Here is a 19,515-nt window from a genome sequence, read left to right as displayed (position 1 = left end):
TAATACACTTGTTTAACTTTGTATCTACCTCCATGAAGGATAATGGCCGACAGTTTTATTCTTTGTAATGTCTTTTTGGTTTTGGTATCAGGATAATGTTGGCCTTATAAAATGAACTGGAAGTTTTTCTTTTCTATTTTTCTCAAAGACTTTGTACAGGATTGGAATATTTCTTCCATAAAGTTATAAGAGACTCCACCAGTAAAATCACCGGGGCCTGACATTTTCCTTGTGGGAAGGCTTTTTAAAAACAAACAAAAAAACACACGAAGACAGGGTCATTCACTCACTTTATTTTTTTAAAGATTTATTCCCCCCCACCCCAGTGGTCTGCTCTCTGTGTCCATTTGCTGTGTGTTTTTCTGTGATTGCTTCTATCCTTATCAGCAGCACCGGGAAACTGTGTTTCTTTTTATTGCATCATCTTGTTGTGTCAGCTCTCTGTGTGTGTGGCGCCATTCTTCGGCAGGCTGCACTTTCTTTCACACTGGGTGGCTCTCCTTATGGGGTGCACTCCTTGCGCGTGGGGCTCCCCTATGCGGGGGACACGCCTGCGTGGCAGGGCACTCCTTGTGCGCATCAGCACTGCATATGGGCCAGCGCCACACAGGTCAAGGAGGCCTGGGGTTTGAACCGCAGACCTCCCATGTGGTAGGTGGATGCCCTATCCATTGGGCCAAGTCCGCTTCCCTCATTCACTTTATCTTAAGATTGGATTTTAAAGGCAAAAATAGAGTTCTTGTCTGTTTTCAACACCAAGGTCAGACATCCCCTCTTTATTACGGTAAATACAAGTATTTGTATACATGGAAAAACAAAATACACAGCAAAACAAGTCTCCATGACAAGAATACTGTTGTGCTGGCTGTGGAAGATACCCCACGCACGCACAGCCCAAGTGTCAGCAGAGACCCTGCCCTTGCCAACACACCACCAGCATTTCCTCTACCCTCTCCCTGCCACTTCTGCCCTGTGATCTTTCCTGAAGTCACTTCACCAAGGTCACCAGCAACCGGAAAGAAAGAAACAGAGAAAGGTGCAAACTCATGACAACTTGTAGGTCACGGCTGTGGGAAGGCTTTTTATTCTGGAATAATTATGGATTCACAGAAAGCTGCGCAGATAGTTGAGAAAAGTCCTGAGTACACATCATTCATTTCCCCCCAAGGGTTATAGCTTATGTAATTATGGTACAATAACAAAACCAGGAAAACAACATTGGTACCATGAGTGTGGTAGTTCTATGCCATTTGATGACGTGCAGATTCAGGTAACCATCACCACAACCAAGATATAGTGGGAATGACTTTATTACAAATTTGTTTTCTTTCAAAGTCACAGGATTATTAAGATTTTCTATTTCTTTTGGATTCAGTTTTCATAATTTGTGCTTTTTCGAGGAATTTTTCCATTTCATGTAAGTTCTTGAATTTGTTAGCATGAAGTCTGTTCATAATATTCCTTCACCCTTTCATGTTTATAGGATATGTAATATGTCCTCTCCTTTTTTCCTTATATTGACAATTTTTTTTTTAAGAGATTTTATTTATTTATTTAATTTCCCCCCCTCCCCTGGTTGTTTGTTCTTGGTGTCTATTTGCTGCGTCTTGCTTCTTTGTCCGCTTCTGTTGTCGTCAGCGGCACGGGAAGTGTGGGCGGCGCCATTCCTGGGCAGGCTGCACTTTCTTTTCACGCTGGGCGGCTTTCCTCACGGGTGCACTCCTTGCGTGTGGGGCTCCCCCACGCGGGGGACACCCCTGCGTGGCACAGCACTCCTTGCGCGCATCAGCGTTGCGCATGGCCAGCTCCACACGGGTCAAGGAGGCCTGGGGTTTGAACCGCGGACCTCCCATGTGGTAGACGGACGCCCTAACCACTGGGCCAAAGTCCGTTTCCTTATATTGACAATTTGTGTTTTTTTTGTTCTGAATCAGTCTAGTGAGACTTTCATCAATTTTATTTTTTACCTCAATAACCAGCTTTTGGTCTTGCTGATTCTTCTTTTCTAATTTCTGGTCTTTTCTATTTCCTTCCTCTTATTTCAGGTTTCAACTGGTCTTTCTAGCTTTCTAGCTTCTTAAGGTAAAAGCTTAGATCATTAATTTGAGATATTTCTACTTTGTAAATAAAGCATTTAAAGCTATGCATTTCCCTCTAAGCACTGTCTTTGCTGCACCCTACATTTGACATGCTGTGGCTTCACTTTCATCCACTACAAAATATTTCCTTTTCTCTCTTTTCCTTTTGTTTAAGATTTATTTTATTTCTCCCCACCCTCTTGTTGCTTAAGTTTGCTGTGTCTTTTTATCGTGTGCTGGTCATTGTTGTCATCTTTTTTTTTTTTTTAGGAGGCAGCAGGAACTGAACCTGGGACTTCCAATGTGGGAGGGAGATGCCTAACCATTTGAGCCACCTCTGCTCCCTGCTTTTTTGTGTCTTCCATTATGTTTTCCTTGTGTCTCTTTGGTCATCTTGTTGTGTCAGCTCACTGTCTTGCTCATTTTCTTTAGGAGGCACTGGGAACTGAACCCAGGACCTCCCATGTAGTAGGCGGGAGCTCAATCACTTGAGCCACACCCACTTCCCCAATATATTTTCTTAATTCTGCCACTGATTTCTTCATTGACCGATAGGTTATTTAAAAGTATGTTTGTTTCTGTGATCAATTTATAATTTAATCCCATATAGAGAACATATTTTTTAGCATTTCAATCCTTTTAAATGTGTTGAATATATTGTGGTGCAATACACATTCTATCTTAGTGAATGCTCCATGTGCTATTGAGAGGAAGGTGTATTTTGCTGTTGTTTGGTAAAAGAATTCTAAAAATGTGAATTACGTAGTTGGTTGATAGAGTTGTTCAAGTCTTTGACATCCTGCTGATTTTCATTCTACTTATTCTATCAATTAGCGAGAGTAGACTGCTGAAATCTTTAGCTATAATTTTGGATTTGCCTATTTTTCATTTCAATTCAAGCAAGTTTGCTTCATGTATTTTAAAGTTCTTTTACTACATGGATACATATTTAGGATTGCTTTTTTTTTTTTTAAGATTTATTTTTATTTATTTCTCCTCCCCATCCCCATCCCCACCAGTTGTCTGCTGTGTTCATTCACTGTGTGTTCTTCTGTGTCCACCTGCATTTTTGTCAGGCAGCACCGGGAATCTGTGTCTCTTTTTGTTGTGTCATCTTGCTGTGTCAGCACTCCATGTGTGTGGTGCCACTCCGGGGCAGGCTGCACCTTTTTCATGTGGACAGCTCTCCATACGGGGTGCACTCTTGCATATGGGGCTCCCCTACATGCAGGACACCGCTGCGTAGCACGGCACTCCTTGTGCGCATCAGCATTGCGTGTGGGCCAGCTCACCACATGGGTCAGGAGGCCCTGGGTTTGAACCCTGGACCTCCTATATGGTAGGCGGATGCTCTAGCAGTTGAGCCAAATCCGCTTCCTTGCTATGTTTTTTGTTGTTTTTTTTTTTAAGTTTCTCTCCCCTTCCCCCCCACCCCCGTTGTCTGTTCTCTATGTCTTTTTGCTGCATCTTCTTTGTCCGCTTCTGTTGTTGTCAGTGGCACGGGAATCTGTTGTTTCTTTTTGTTGTGTTATCTTGCTGCATCAGCTCTCTGTGTGGGCGGCGCCATTCCTGGGCAGGCTGTACTTTCTTTCGTGCTGGGCGGCTCTCCTTATGGGGCGCACTCCTTGCGTGTGGGGCTCCCCTACGCGGCGGACACCCCTGCGTGGCATGGCACTCTGTGCGCATCAGCACTGTGCATGGGCCAGCTCCACACGGGTCAAGGAGGCCTGGGGTTTGAACCACGGACCTCCCATGTGGTAGACGGACGCCCTAACCACTAGGCCAAGTCTACTGCCCTGCTATGTCTTCTTGATGTTGAATCCTTCAACATTATGAATCTCCTTCTTTATCTCTGGTAATCTTCCTTGCTCTGAAGCCTATTTTGTCTGAGAACCGCTCCTCTAGATTTCTTAGGAATTTGTATGAAATATCCATTGCCTTTCTTTCACTTTTTAATCTCTCTTTGTCTTTATATTTAAAATTGGTTGTAAACAGCACTTAACTGGGGATCAATTTTTCATCCTGTATGACGGTCCCTGACTTTTAATGGAATATTTAACATAATTACTGATATCGGCAGGTTTAAATATGCTATCTTGTTAATGGTTTTCTCTTTATTCCATTGGTTCTTTGTTCCTCTTCTCCTGCCTTCCTTTGGATAAACATTTTAAAAAAATATTTCATTTTACTCCACTATTGGCCTATTACCACTACCACCTTATTTTCTAAGTGGTTGCTCAAGAGTTTACAATATGCATTGCTAACTTACCATAATTGACTGCTAACAATATTATACTATTCACATGTAATTTAAGACCCTTTATTACCATTTTCCCATTCTGATTCTTTTGCTACTCTTGTCAGGAATTGCCCAATACGATGTTATTATTTTACTTTAAACTGCCATTATCTTTTCAATAAATTACAGGTGAGAAATAAGCCATTCATATATTTCTCCATATTTCCAGCACTTTTCACTCCTTTATATAGATCTGTTATCCTTTTCCTTTTTACGTGAAAAACGTCCTCTAACCATTCTCACAGTGCAGTTCTGTAAATGACGAATTCCCTCAGTTTTTGTTTAACAAGTTTTGAGGATAAAAAATTCTATGTTGGGAAATGGATGTGGCTCAACTGATTGGGCTCCTGTCTATCAAATGGCAGGCCCTGGGTTTGCTTCCCAGGGCCTCCTTGTGAAGGCAAGCTGGCCTTCGCCTGTGGAGAGCTGACAGCCCAGGCCCGTGGAGAGCTGATGGCCTTCGCCCAGAGAGAGCTGGTGCAGCAAGATGATACAACAAAGGGAGACAAGCAGATGCAGAAGAACACGTAGCAAATGGACACAGAGAGCAGACAGCAAGCAAGTGGCAAGGGGTGGGATAAATCTTAAAAAGAAAAAAATTCTAAGTTGACAAATGTTTTCTTTCAGCATTTAAAGATGTCATTCCATTGTCTCCAGACTTGCATAGTCCCTGACTAGAAGTCTGGGATCACTCTTATTTGGTTTAAGATTTTCTCTCACTGTTTTCTTGCTAAAGAGTGTGTACATGTTTGTAATGCATATCCTTCTTTAGGTTTGCTGATTTTCTTGGAACTGTGAGTGTATAATTTCCATCAAATTTGAAAAGCCATTATTCCTTCAATTATTTTTTCTAACCATCCCCTCCACTACCTTTCCCCCCTTCATCTCAACTTCAGGTATATTAACTCACTTAATTTTATCCCACAAGTCACTAAGGCTCAGTTCATTTTTTGTTCATCTTTTATTCTCTCATTCATTTCAGGTATATTCTACTATGCCTTCCAATTGACTGATCATCACCTCTGCAATGTCTAGTCTGCTTTTAATTCCATTCAATGACATTTTCATTTCAGATACAGTCTTTCATTTTTAGACATTTCATCTGTTTTTTTTCCCTTGTATCTTCTACATCTTTTTTCATCACGTGTTTCCTTTTATACACTTAACCACAGAGGGCATATTATCATCCTTGTGTGCTAATTCCATCACTTCTGTCCTTTCTGGGTCTGATTTTCCTCCTGATTATATGTCACATTTTCCTTCTCTTTCATTGTCTAGTAATTTTTTGTTGCATGCCAGATGTGAATTTTTGAAAAATTTCATTTTCAAAGAAACTTTAAGATTACGTAAATGCTACATCAAAACTACAGGGGATTCCCATTTATCCTACTCTCTCCCACACTTTCCTCCATTAACAACATCTTTATTAGTGTGGTACATTTGTTACAATTGATGAACACCTATTGAAGCATTGCTACTAAGCATTATCTACCATTTACATTGTAGTTTATGCCTTCCTTGCACTGCACAATTTTATAGGTTTTTGACAAAATGGATAATGGCCTGTATCGGTCATTTCAATGTCATGAAGGACAATTCCAATGTCTCCAAAATGCCCCATTTTACACCCATTATTCCCTCTCCCTCCCCTCAGAATCTCTGGTGGCTATTGACTTTATATCAATGATACAAGTTCTTCCAGTGCTAGAATAATAAGTCTACTTTATCCATAGTTGCATTCCCCCTTATATTTGTTCTTTCCTCAATCTTGAGGATTTGAGGGTGATGATGCCCACTCTGTTTCTGACTGAGCGGGGGCTTAGATCCCATGGGGCAGATGGATGGAACTGTCCTGCTTAAAGTTGTGGATACTCTCTGTTTTGGGGGATGGACATTGTCCATTATCATCCTTTTGAAAGTTATCCTGGGGAAGTCTAATGAACTAGAGAGTAGGTGCTGCAACTCTGCTCAACCAGCATATGAACAGACTGAAAATTTAAATCTCTAGGACATATATTTAACAAGTATAGTGCTAATTATAGGTTCACTTTTTTTTTAATAGGGTCAAAAAAAAAAAAAAGGTGCATAAGAGCCATGTGTAGGGAAATTATAAGATACTGTGAATTAAACACTGTTGAACCCTGTCTACTATCACATTCCTTTAAGGACTGTTAGACTTTGTTCTGGTAGGTAGGTAAGTTACTGTATTAGTTATCTATGCTGCATGACAAACTACTGTAAACTTCAAAGCCTTAAAATAGTAAGCATTTATTATCTCACACTTTCTATGCATAAGCACTATTAGCTGGGTGCTTCCGAGCTGGGGTCTCTCATGAGGTTCCAATTAAGATGTCACCAGGGGCTGCAGTTATCTCAAGGCTGAAGCTGGGGAAGAGCTGCTTCCAAGCTCTTTTCCATTGCTGCTGGCAAGCTCCCTCCTTCCAGCTACTCTGCCCCACAAATTCTAGCAGCCTCATTCTCTCTGAACATTGATCTATGTCTCCTCAGGTCCAAATGGCTTTCCATTCCTTGCTCCATTTGGGTTCATTCTCCCCGTTTCACCATCTGAAAATTGCCTCCAGGAAGAGTGTGTGGGCTGCGGTAGGACTCACCCCATTTCTGTACCTTTTCTCAGAGATAGCAGTCTTGCACTGCCCAATGTACAGTGTCAGAAAATAACTGCTTCCTATCTTTTGCTCAGCTTTCTAGTTGTTTGTGGTGGTAGGAAAACTGGGCCTGTTTCTCCTTCGTGACCAGAAGTATAATTCCTACCTAAAGAGTTATGAAAAACTAACTCCCAATCTTGGGCCCTATACACCAGAAATTCTGGCGAGTCCTGGGAATCTATATATACATTTAAAAACTCTCTACATAAAGTAGATGAGAAGCACTGTGCTAACTAATCAAATACTAAAAAGCTATTAAATGTGGCTTATAATTATTAGATCTGTACAAGTCATAAAGATGAGATTTTTGACCTCCTATTCTTACAAAGATTTACAAAGTGATGCAAAGTAAAACTCCAAGGATCTGCTATGTAAATGACAAATACCACTTAAAGAAACTTCACCTTATTTGAAATTTATTATATATTGCCCCTTCATTTTGCTTTTATGTCTCTTGAGCTTAAGAAAAAGTTTTCATTAATAGCAAATAAAAAGCATGATATCTAAGATATTTACAATGGAATTCCCTCTGCCTACCTTCTAAATTAATAGCATAACATCTTCTATGTAAGTCAAAGTGTAAAGCCATTAACTTAGAAAATGATAAATGCAGGGGGAGCAAGCTTTCACCGTCATCTTTACAAAGAGAAAAAACTCACTCATGAAACATATGGCCAATAGTTAACAAGGTACAAAAATCTCCACTCAAAAACAAAAGTCACAATCACTATTACCTTATGGGAAGTGGTGAGGTAAAGACAGTATCACAGGGTGCCAGGTTTTAGGCCACCTCTCCTGTGGCTGCTCTCACCTGCATGGAAATACTCCACCTCACCCACTCTTTGCCCAAAGTGGCTTCATATCAAGAGTGCAACGGGAGGGTCTCTTGAGCACTACAGAATATCAACCGTCTGCCCTGCTTCTGGTCTGCATTTTCACAATGGCAAGCAATAGTGACTTCCAAAACTTGTTTAGAATGGATTAGGAATGCCCTTGTGCCAGACTCTTCCAAAATGGCCACAGTGAACTGTGCTACTCTGAATTCATGCCTCGTGCAAACCCTTTCTATGTGGGGTCTGGGTAAGCGGTTACAACTTGCTTGGACCAAAAGAATGGGATGGAAGTGGTGCTGTGCAAAATCTGAGTGAAGGTCTTAAAAGGCTTTGTTAACATCTACAGTCACTCCCTTGAAAACTTGAGATACCGTGTTGTGAAGAAGTCTGAGATGAAAGACCAAATGGAGAGAGGGGCCCAGCCTTCGCAGCTGAGCCCAGACCCCAGCCCACCCTCTGGCTGAGCGGAGCTGCGAGTCGATGCAAAATCAGCAAAGAATTGCCCAGACAGCCAGAGAAATTTAAGAAATAATAAATTATTGTTGTTTTAAGCCACTGAGTTTTGAAGTGATCTGCTATGCAGCAAAGGCTGAGCCTTGCCAATTACATATTCTTCTTAGAGAGATATCTTAGTAGAGTGGTTAATGGCATAGTTTCTGAAGCCAGACTGCCCAGGTTCGAATCCCATCTTTACTACTTCCTATCTGTATGACTCTAGCAAGTTACACTTTGGGCCTCAGTTTCCACATCTGTGAAACAGGAAAATAATAGTACCTAATACCCAGTAGTAGGGATTAAATGAGCTAACATTGTGGAGCATTTGTAATAGTGCATAGCATCTAGTAAGTGTTCCATAATTATTAGCTTTTATTATTAATTTATCAGAGAACTGTAACACAATGTACATTTATATAACCTATCTCAATTAAAGATAGTTACAGTATTTTTAGGAAAAAAAAAACAAATATATCCATCCTGAGGTAGCCATTTGCCCACCTACCATATGTGTAAATGACTTTGCAGAAGAGGACTTAACTTATAAATTCTGAGCCCCAACCCTAGATCCTTCTGTGGTAGCAGGCACATACCTGCATAGGAGATACAGCTGCTGCAGGGGGGGTTTTCATAGGACTTGGGCTCAGAGGAGTTCGAGGCATTGCAGCTGCAGCAGGGTTTGGAACTACAAAAACAATACATAAACAAGTAAATAAATGCATCACAGTATCATAAAGGCTTTCTTAACCCCTCTTTATGATTGACCAGATTAACCAATCCTCTCAGTTCCCCTGGAAACTGTCTTGACAGATGTCTCCCCCACCCTGAGGGCTAGGTCCTAGTACCCAGGTGCTTCTCCTTCCACCAATTAATGATTTGCTTTCCCAGAGTAGTTGTGTTTATTTCTAGGCCTGGGTAAGCTGGGTCATTTTTGTTCTTCAATTCAAGGACAAAAAGAGGAACATTTCTGTAACTATGTTAGGTAAGAGGCCTGACTGAGTGGCTGTACAGTAACTGTGTATTGAATGAAGGAAGGGGAAAACCCCTGTTCATCTCGCCTCACTTCCTTTCTGCAGAGTTGGTCACTTCACTTTGTTGAACTTGGATCTTCTAACTTGCATTTAATGCGTGGATGTGTGATTATTTGCTTGCACATCAGTCTCCCTCACTGGCTAGAAAGATTCAAAGGTAGGATTTGTAATTTATTCATTTCTTTGTACTAAGGCTTAGCAGAGAATCTGATAGATGGCACTTACAAAAAGTTGTTCGTTAGAAGCAGAATTAAATTCAAAATGAGACACAAAAATGACATCAGGCTCATCACACAGTGTTGCAAGATAAAGAAGTGTATCACCTGTGGACCTTTTTATATAGCCAAGTACTTACATTTATTATTATTATTTTCAGATATATTTTTTTACTGAGGTAAATTTCACCTAACATAAAATCAACCATTTTAAAGCTGCACAATGCAATGGCATTTAGCACATTCACAATGTTGCCCAACCATTATCTCTACCTAGTTCCAAAACATTTTCATCACCCCAAAAGATAATTCTGTACTCATTAAGCAATCACTCCTGATTCCTCCTCTGCCTGCCCCTGGCAAACACCAATCTGACTTCCATGTCTATGGATTTGCCTATAATATGTTATATAAATGGAATCAAATATGTGACCTCTGGTATAATGGTTTCATATTAATGTTTTTCATACAACGTTTTCAAGGTTAATCAATGTTTTAGCAAATATAGCATTTCACTCCTTTTCATAGCTGAATAATACTTCATTGTCTGGATAAACCACATTGTTTATCCATTCAGCCCTTGTTGGACATTTGGGTTGTTTCTATTCTTGGCTACTGTGAAGAGTACTGCTTTGAATGTTCATATACAAGTATTTTCTTGAATACTTGTCTTCAATCTTTGGGCACATGTAACTAGGAAAATAAGCACTGGGTCATTTCAGTGTATTTTATTATAAAATAATACATTTGGTTTGAAAAAAGGACCAGTATAGAAGTGTGTGTGTGTGTGTGTGTGTGTATTTAAGGTCCTCCTTTCATCTTACTCTGTCATATTCCCCTAATATGTAGTAGCCATGTATTTAACAGTTCAGACCACATCTTTCTTGCAATTTCAATGCAAACACATATAGGTATATATATATACATACTTTAAAAAATGAGATTGCACTACACACAAACAATCCTGCAACTTGCTATAAAGGATTGCAGACGTACTTTAATATCAGCATTTGCTCTACCTCATCCTTATTAGAAGACGCCTAGCAGTCTGCTACACTGATAAGAAATAACTGACAATCTTTTTAATGGAATCCGTTTTTTCAAATGACACTATATTAAAAACCTTGTGTATCTATTCATCTTTACACAGTTATGCTAGTATTCTCTATGAGAACTCTGAGGTCTGAGAATATAGCATCTTAAACTAGAAGATATCACCTAACTGCCTTCCAAAATGTCTGTAATAATATGCATTCCTACCAACAGTGTGTATGCACAGACATGTGACTTTTGACGCATGTATAATCATAGAATACATATTCTAGAAAACTCTATCCTCATCAGAGTAAATGAGAAGAAAACCTGTCATGAAGGTTAAAGAACTACTAATAGAAAAATTTAAGCTTTAGGACATAGCAGATTTAATTTCCCTTTTGCAGAGCTGAGGAGATCAGAGGAAGTTGACAGGGAACCAGTCATTTCAAGGTGGGGAAGGGGGGCTTCCAGGCACAGAGAAGAACCTGTGTAAGTCGAGCCTAGCCTGTTTTAGAGCCTGAAGCGCAGTGTAGCTGGAGGATAGTGGCTCAGCTGAGGTAAGACATGGGCAGAGGTCGGGGCCATGTGGCATGGTAAGGGATCTGCATTTCATTCTACCTATAATCAAGCAATTAAAAGATTTTAAACTAGAAAAGATCTTTTTATCATGAAACGAAATGGGGAGACTACTCAGAAGGTTACTGAAAATTAGGAGTTCATGTTAGCTTGGACAGGAGATTGTGGCAATGGAGAGGAAGAGAAGCAGACAGAATCAAGATCTTTATTTTTGAAGCCTGGGTCAAGAGGACCTGTTGATGAATTGGATGTAGGTAGGGGTGTGGCAGTGAGGAGGATGAAGGAATTAAGGATCAGCTTTCAGGTTCTCTGGCTTAACTAGTGGGGAGGAATGGCACTGCCATTTACTGAGGGAAGAGCTTGGCTTGGGACACAGTAAAGTGTCTAGAGACACCTGAGAGTTAATGTCAAGCAGGCACTTGGATCCACGGATCAGAGGCGTTCAGAGGAGGGAACAGAGACAAGTCATTCAGCACATGGAAGATTCTTAAAGGTAAGGGAATGTGTGTGACCCACCCAGGGAGAGACAAGGCGTCTCTGAGTGGGGTTAAAATACAAGTCTTGAGACCTAGATCTCTGAAGCTGAATGGATATCAAATCTCCTACTAAAATCCACCATATTTTGTAATGCACTGATGCTACATGATATTTGAGGACACTAACAGGGTTCAACAGTAAAAAATAAACTATACCAGAGACCATAGCCATTGGATACAAGTGACTGCCCTGGGCATGAAATGTTACCTTGAGATGCACTGTCAAAGGACTTGATGAGAGTTTTTACCGTCGGGGTTGGCTCTGAGGAAGTGGAGGACCTTCTACTCAGGCCCATCCCTTGCCTTAAGGCTGCCAGATCTCTCTCAACAGCGTTCATGTAGTTATATACCCGGCCTCGCTCCTCTTCTTGCCTGAAAACAATATTGAAATCAGCACATTTTCATTTAAGTACTAGAAAATATACATTTTCCCTTCCCAACTGAAAAGCATTTAAAAGTATCAGCTTAAAAACAAAGCACAACAAGAAAACAGTCTCAGTTGAGCTGAGTAAATTACCTGCTCTAATGTTCTCATTTGCTTGGTAAATTCCAGGAAATGGTATTTAAATTTTTATATCAGGTTATCCTAAGTAGGTTAAGTAACCATCAAATTCCATTTTCATCTGAGTAAGTGTAAGGTGAGGACATGAGTGATCAATTAGCAGTCAAATGGGAGGCGGCTTGGTCAAAGATCCTGACTCAGAGCTGGGAATCTCAAAGTTCTTGGTGCCGAGAAGGCCCAGCCTTTCTAAGCAGACTCTGAATTCACCAGTACATATGTACTGCCTGTACTGGAGCTCTCTAGCAAGCATGCCACACATATACATGGAAAAACAAAGAAATGCAATCAAAGCCCACATTCATAGAAAGCAAAACAGAATAACAATACTGCTGTTGTCTCTAAACAGAATTTCTTGAAACAAAGAAGGCTAAACACATGTTAGTAACTTGACTGCCCTAGACTCCAGTGTGATGTACCATGAGTCATCCTAAAAATCAATTCCATTTCATTTCTGGCCAGCTCTAATTCACTGAACTGACTAACATAAAGTTTTCATTTGGAATGAGATTACAGTTACAGAGTTTGTACATATCATAGGATTCTCAAGGAAGCTTATCAGTGGACAAAAACGATGCCAGTTCTTAGGAAAATTCATCTTTGCACCCAATTGGGTACTTTTTCCAGGCTTTTTGCCTTGGGGTCTCACACTCAGCTAGCTGTCATGATTAGAAGCTTTAGTAAAGGGTCAACACAGTGATTTTCTAAGTCTTTGGTCTTAATACCCCTTTCCATTAAAAATTATTGAAGTTCCCAAAGAATATTTCTTTACTGGGTTATATCTATCAACATATACTGTATTAGAAATTAAAATTAGGAAATATTTAAAATATTCAATTCATTTAAAAGTATAAATAAACTTAGGACTTATTATCATAAATAACATTTTTATGAAATTGACTGTATTTTCCAAAACCAAAAAGAAATCAGTAAAACTAGCAGCATTTTTATATTTTTGCAAATCTCTTTAAGGTCTGGATTAATAGAAGACAACTACATCCTTATTAATTTTATATTCAATATTGCAATATGAAAATAATTTGGCCTTGAAGAGATACATATGTGGGAGGAAAAGGGAAGAGTATTTTCATAGCTTTTTCAGGTAACTGGCCATCCTGCTTTGACACTGCATCAAAACTCAACAAGTGGTAGATACTGAAAGGTTGGTAGCAATAATGTGGAATCTGAAACCTTATCAAAAACCTTGCCTACTCTGTCCATTAAAATCCACCCATCTATCTTGTACTCTGAATGGATCATTTATCCATATATTAGTTTGTAATACAATGCACTGATCACAAGGAAAATATTGGCTAAGTTAGATGGATTTTCCAAATATTGACACCTGTCATTACACAATATGTTTTTTGAAAGTCCCATTTGTTAACATCATCACTGATCTCATCAGAAAACTCTTTAAAAATATGGAAAGTTCACAACGACATATACACATTTTCCAAAATCCTACCACTGGCTTGAAAACCCATTTTTATCACTGGCAACAAATACTGTCAGTTGTTTTCCTTGAAGTAACAGGCTCCTTTGTTAATTTTCAAGAACCATCAGCCAAATACCAAAGTTTGAATGAGCATATTTAATCTGTCAGTTGTTCTCTCAGGCAAAAACAACGTTCCATGAAAAAAGGTAAAACGCACAACTAAAACAATCATACAAGTGCTTTCCTTGAAACAATCTTACACTTCAGCAAGTGCTTTATGGTACTCCACTTTTGATCACATAGAATATTAAAAAGAGTGTACTTGAGGAGATATAGTAAAATTAATGATTTACTGCTTCACTAAGGGCTTCCTGAAGTGAAACTTGCATTATTTTTAAACTGCTAGTGTGTGGGGATGAATACAAGGACTATGCATACAATTTAGTTCCAAAGTCTTGGTTCATCAATAATTTATATTTGCTTTTCACCACTGGTGCAAAAATCAACATATTTAGAAGGCCGAGCAATGTATGTAGTATTACTATGAAAAAAAGGTTGATCTTCAAGAACCCCTGAAGAGGTCTCCAAGAACACACTCTGAGAACCACCACTTTACCAGATGCACTCCTTTCAGGAATTATTTCTTTTAAATCTGTCTCAAAAACTGACCAGCATTCTGGATCCAATGGAATGATTCTTTTAAGAGTAGACTATCAGGATAACTTTATAAAGGTACATTTCATATACACTTTTCATTTAATACAGAAAAAAAAGCCAATCAATACAAGTTGAAAAATAATCATCTTTGGCCTTATTCCACGGTCTGCTTAGGGACACCAAAGAAGAGTTTTTTACCAATACTTTTTCTCTGGGCTATAACACTAGAGTGTAAAATAGAGCTTTCAAAAATATACTGATAAATATTTTTATAGTTTTTTTCTCTGTCAACTTAATAATTACTCAACAAAGTTTGCCGTCTTTGGAACAAAGAAGGTTAAGAACCCCTCCTTTATATTCTTTGCTCAGGCCTCGGACAACACTAGCTAAAGTGTCCTCATCATTGTTCTAACCACTTTACAGGTTTTATCTCATTTAATCTTTACAACACCATAAAGCAGGTAGGAGTGTCTCCATTTGAAAGATGAGAAAGCTGAAGTTCAGGGAAGTAAGGGCCCTCCCTGAGATGGCACAGCTAGTAAGAGGCAGGTTGACCTGGAGCCTGTGTCCTCAGTTGCGAGGCGAGGCATGTGGGGATAGGAGAAAGGAAAGAATCATGAGGCACCTCTGCGCCAGGGACTACTCTGATTTTTGGATTACTGACACTGACAACAACATGGAAAGATCCATATTAACACACTTTTTTCACAGGTGTCGTAAAATGAGGCCAGAAAAGTTGAGTAACTTCCACTAGATCCAAACTCAAGTCACACCAATGTTGAACATGGGCGTTCTTTCCATAACACTACATCACAGAATTGGGATTTATGTGCTCTCTATGGAAACATAAGCACACGACTGGTTTCTCAGAACATACTTGCGTGACTTTATTTCCTCCAATTCTTTTGTGAGTTTCTCATTTTTTTCTTGAGCCTCATGTAACCGGCGCTTCAAATCGCCAATCTCCTCTTGGGCTTCAGATTTAATGTCATTTGCAATGACTACTGCAGTCTGGAGATCAGCCTGAAACTGCCGCCATTCTGCAGATTCTTCCTACATTAAAAAAAAATTTTTTTTCTTCTGTAAGAGAGCAATGAAGATTTATTTGAAAGGAATACAACTGGTTTATGATTAGATTGGTGTAATGCAATATAACCCCCAAATAATCGTTTTTTTAAAAAATCCCAGCAGTTTTTAAAATTGCTATTACCTATTCTAACTGCTATACCTGAGGGAACTTGTTATTTATGAGGAAAAGATGTTCTACCTGATCTGCCCATGAAGGCACCAAGAACTGAGAGTGCCCAATAAATATTAATGATGATACCAAGTCTCCCTTCCTCATGCAAGTTTCGTAGCAAGTCTTATGAAAATAAACACATGATCCAAAATTTACAGAGCTTCACTTCTGAAAAGCTCAAAAAAGTACACAAGGAGAACAAGTGCAGCTCAGTGGCTGAGTGCCTGTTTCGCATGTACCAGGTCCCGGGTTCAATCCCTGGTACCTCCTTTAAAAAACAAAACAAAACACTATAAATATCCTAACATCAAAAACCAACAGGAGAATAAACAAAATCAAAAGTAAAGGAAAAGGAAGAGGAAGCAACAAGAAAAACACCAAACTCAATATAGACAGTCAAAAGTATACAAAGAGAGGAGGTGAGGAAATGTGTGGGGTGTTGCTTCCCACAGTCGTGGAGGATGCAGCAGTGGCTGGTTGGGGAAGCCTCCCCCCGCCTTGCCATCTACCAGAGCCACACAGCAGGGGCACTCTCAAGCCTGCTCCCACCTCAAAGCAGTTTTCTGAAATCTCAAAGGCAGAATGAGCAACTTGGCATGACCCAACCCATGAGATCTTCTCCCCACCCTCTGAATCTCAGCTGCTGGTGCGCTGAAGAAAGCAAAACCTTTCAGAGGGCAGAAAACTCCCATGAAAACAGCTGCTCAGCACACTTCGTAGGCAAGAGCCGATAAACTCTCTGTCCCAAATACAACTCCGGATTCCTAAATCTGTCTTCCTAAAATGCATTCTTCTCCCCAAAATCTAGTGTCCATCTCAATTTGAAGTGATGGCATTTGCTTTCTGCACAAAGCCAGTGGGGTCAATGTTACAACTATATCTAAGGCCACAGTAAGTGGCTACACTGCAACTTTCAGAAAAGAGAGTTTTCTAACAAGATAATCCATGAGGATTTATCCTACCCGAAGCCTTCTGTGGAGCGTCTTGATTTCTCTTTCCATGTCGTGTTTTTGGTCCTGGAGCTTTTTAACTGTATCTGAAAGACCACAAAAGTTCAAATAGTTATTCTTAAAGCTGTGTCCAAAAGGAGTAATATAAAGGGAGGAAGCATTTAAATATGACATTAAAATTTTAAAAAAAAGTCACCCTGAACAAGGACCTTTTAAAATTTTAAAACAAAAACTTGAAAAAAGGAATGGTCAATCCAAGTCATCATTCTAACATTACTTCCTAAGGAAAATACTGAGTTTAAATCACAATTTCTGGGTCACTTCCCTCCTCAGTTTCTTAATTCTGAAACAAAAAGATAAGAAAAATCAACTGTTAGAAACACACATGTGGTTGGTGCATAACCAACCAAAACAACAATAGCTATTAACGTGTGAACTTTTAATCACCACAAAGTTAATCCCAAGGTACTTACACAACCCACTTTACCCCCTGGAGTCAATTCTAGCAGAGTGGTAAATTAAAATTTTTACGAATTTAATTATATAATACCCCGGAGAGCTGCTATTTAAATCAATTCTCTCAAAAATCTTTTTATAAAACTAAGAATATAAAGTAAATCAACCACTCTTCAAATCATTCTTGCATAATCTGAATTTTCTTAGGACAGTCTCATTTACCCTATAAAGATTTAACAAGTATGGATTATATGCAAGGTACATTATAGATGTAGTGGGGATACAGAGATGAAGACACAAAGCTAGTCCCCTGGGAACCACACGTGCAGGGAAGTCTCATTCTACCTGAAGGCTCTGTTCTAAAAGCCATGCCCCAGGGGAAGTAGCTCAGTACTCGGGACTGCTACTTGATCTGTCCCAGCTGCCTGCTCCCACCACCCCATGACCCTTCACTTTTTCTTGGGTTAAGCCAGAGAAAAGGCGCTGCCACCTGGTGACAAATCCTTTACTCCTTTGCCTGCTGCGCCCCTCCCTTCCACCCAGGAGGGCTCTGGGGCTCTCATCCGCCTGGTACAGAGTACAGCCTCAGAACATGTTGCTGCCAACGCTATTCCATTTTGTCACCCATCCATCTCAACCTCTAGACTGAAAGACTACAAAGGCAGGAGCTACATGGTGTCTTCATGGCAAGCCTTTCAAGTGGAATAAATGTTTAAGTTCGGAAAAATGAATACATCTTGCTAACAGCAAGAAAGAACAGTTCAAATCTTTATTGAAGTTATATGGTTCTTCTAAAGGTCAGTATTCCACAGATAGAACTTAGCTGCGCACTGTCCAAACACTGGTGGTTCTGATCGTAGAGCACTCCTCACACGAGCCTTCAGCACAGGTGCCTGGTCACAGCGACACATGCCTGCACTGACACCTGCGGGCCAAATAAATCCTCCTCCAGGGAACAAAGGCTTTGCTTATAATTATAACCCAATGAACCATCCAACCTGGTTAAGGGCAAAGCAGACACCAGGGTGAGTGGTCCTGTCTCCAGTCCATGGGTCTGGAACCGGCAAGGAGACTGGCTCTTCCTGACCCCACGTGTGGATGAATTCAGGGTCACAGTGATGTTACACAGCACAGATAAGGAGGAAGGCCACAAGCTGATGTATCTTTAGTGTCAGAAACACTGACTCTAAACACTGGGGATCACACCTCTCATTTATACTGTAGCCAATTATGTGCAAGAAATATTTTATAATTAAAACATGCAAACAAACAGGCCAATGCTAGGGGTGCAATTTCTCCTCCTCCTGGTTAGAAAAGACACATCTACTTGTCTTATGTCACAGCTCATCCCAGATGAATGACGGCAAATCTTCTAGCGCTCTTTTAATACCTGGTGTCTTGATTTTCAGGGGACATTTTAAGCCACACGGACGTCTTAGATCATAAAATCCAAATTTCGTCCATTTCTTTTGCTCTTATCCTTTTCCCTTTAGGAAGGAATAACCACTGAATTCACAGAATCACTACTCTTAAGAGGTCATTTTTCTCCACACAGGCCCTAAATATTTATTATCGTCCTCTCTTACCACTAATCCTCAAGAAGAGGGAAGCTGGCAGCCAGAAGGCATATTTAGAGAGAAGAAAGCTCAGGGAAGGTGCCTCTAGGGAATTTGACTTAAACTTTACAAATCCTACCTGTGGTTTTACTTCAAAGATGACACCGGCATTTCCCCCCAAAATAAAAGAGCTTTTATTTACTTCTTGTTTTGAAGACCAGCTTAGCAGCCTGCCATCTAGCAAAATTAATGGTCACACAGAAGGCAAAAGGACTCTCTAGGGCAGGGTTTTTAACTTTTTTTGTTCCACGGATCCATTGCCAGTCAGGTGAAAACCATGGACCCCTTACCAAGACCACATTATACTGTTTATTAATTAATAAACATGTCACACTTGCACCAACATGTCCCCACAAGAATAATGATTTTTTGAATATCAATTCAAGCTTACAGACCCCTTTTTAAGAACCCCTGCTCTAGTGCCTCTAAAAGCAGTTTCCTTCCTTTTCAAAGTTTTTCTAGAGGGACACTGCCATCTACTGTCTTCAACTCAAAAACCACATTAAATTCTATCAGAACACAAAAACTACTATGATCTTCTTAGTTGGTTTTTATTACAAATTATTACTCTATTTTTAAAATGTTACTTTTATTCTATTAATCAGTTAAACTGCTATTCTTGTTACTAGATCAATTTTTTAAAGATTTATTTTTATTTATTTCTCCTCCCTGCCTCGTTGTTTGCGGTCTATCTGCTCCCTGTGTTCATTTATTTTGTGCTTGTCTTCTTTTTAAGAGGCACCCGGAACTGAATCCTGGAACTGCCTCCCATGTAGGAGGGAGGCATTCAATCATTTGAGCCACCTCCACCCCCGGTCAATTTTGCTCTGAACAA

The 19,515-nt window shown here is 39.9% G+C and overlaps 1 protein-coding gene across 3 annotated transcripts in view; it reads right to left on the bottom strand.

Moving 5' to 3' along the window:
• The window catches only part of SPECC1L (sperm antigen with calponin homology and coiled-coil domains 1 like), a 177,276-nt gene that overhangs the window by 72,466 nt on the left and 85,295 nt on the right, over positions 1-19,515 (bottom strand). For all 3 annotated transcript variants that reach the window (XM_004467699.5, XM_004467698.5, XM_012528691.3), the window contains exons 6-9: positions 16,621-16,694; positions 15,296-15,471; positions 11,973-12,136; positions 8,965-9,056 (exon numbers count right to left, since the gene is read on the bottom strand). In XM_004467699.5, the coding sequence (XP_004467756.1) occupies positions 8,965-9,056; positions 11,973-12,136; positions 15,296-15,471; positions 16,621-16,694 (506 nt within the window). The remainder of the gene's footprint in view (positions 1-8,964; positions 9,057-11,972; positions 12,137-15,295; positions 15,472-16,620; positions 16,695-19,515) is intronic.

This window comes from Dasypus novemcinctus, chromosome 19, assembly GCF_030445035.2.
Source record: "Dasypus novemcinctus isolate mDasNov1 chromosome 19, mDasNov1.1.hap2, whole genome shotgun sequence".
In the NCBI taxonomy this organism is placed as follows: domain Eukaryota; kingdom Metazoa; phylum Chordata; class Mammalia; order Cingulata; family Dasypodidae; genus Dasypus; species Dasypus novemcinctus.
The sequence above is the reverse complement of the archived record's forward strand: the minus strand, read 5'-3'. Positions and strand labels throughout refer to the sequence as shown.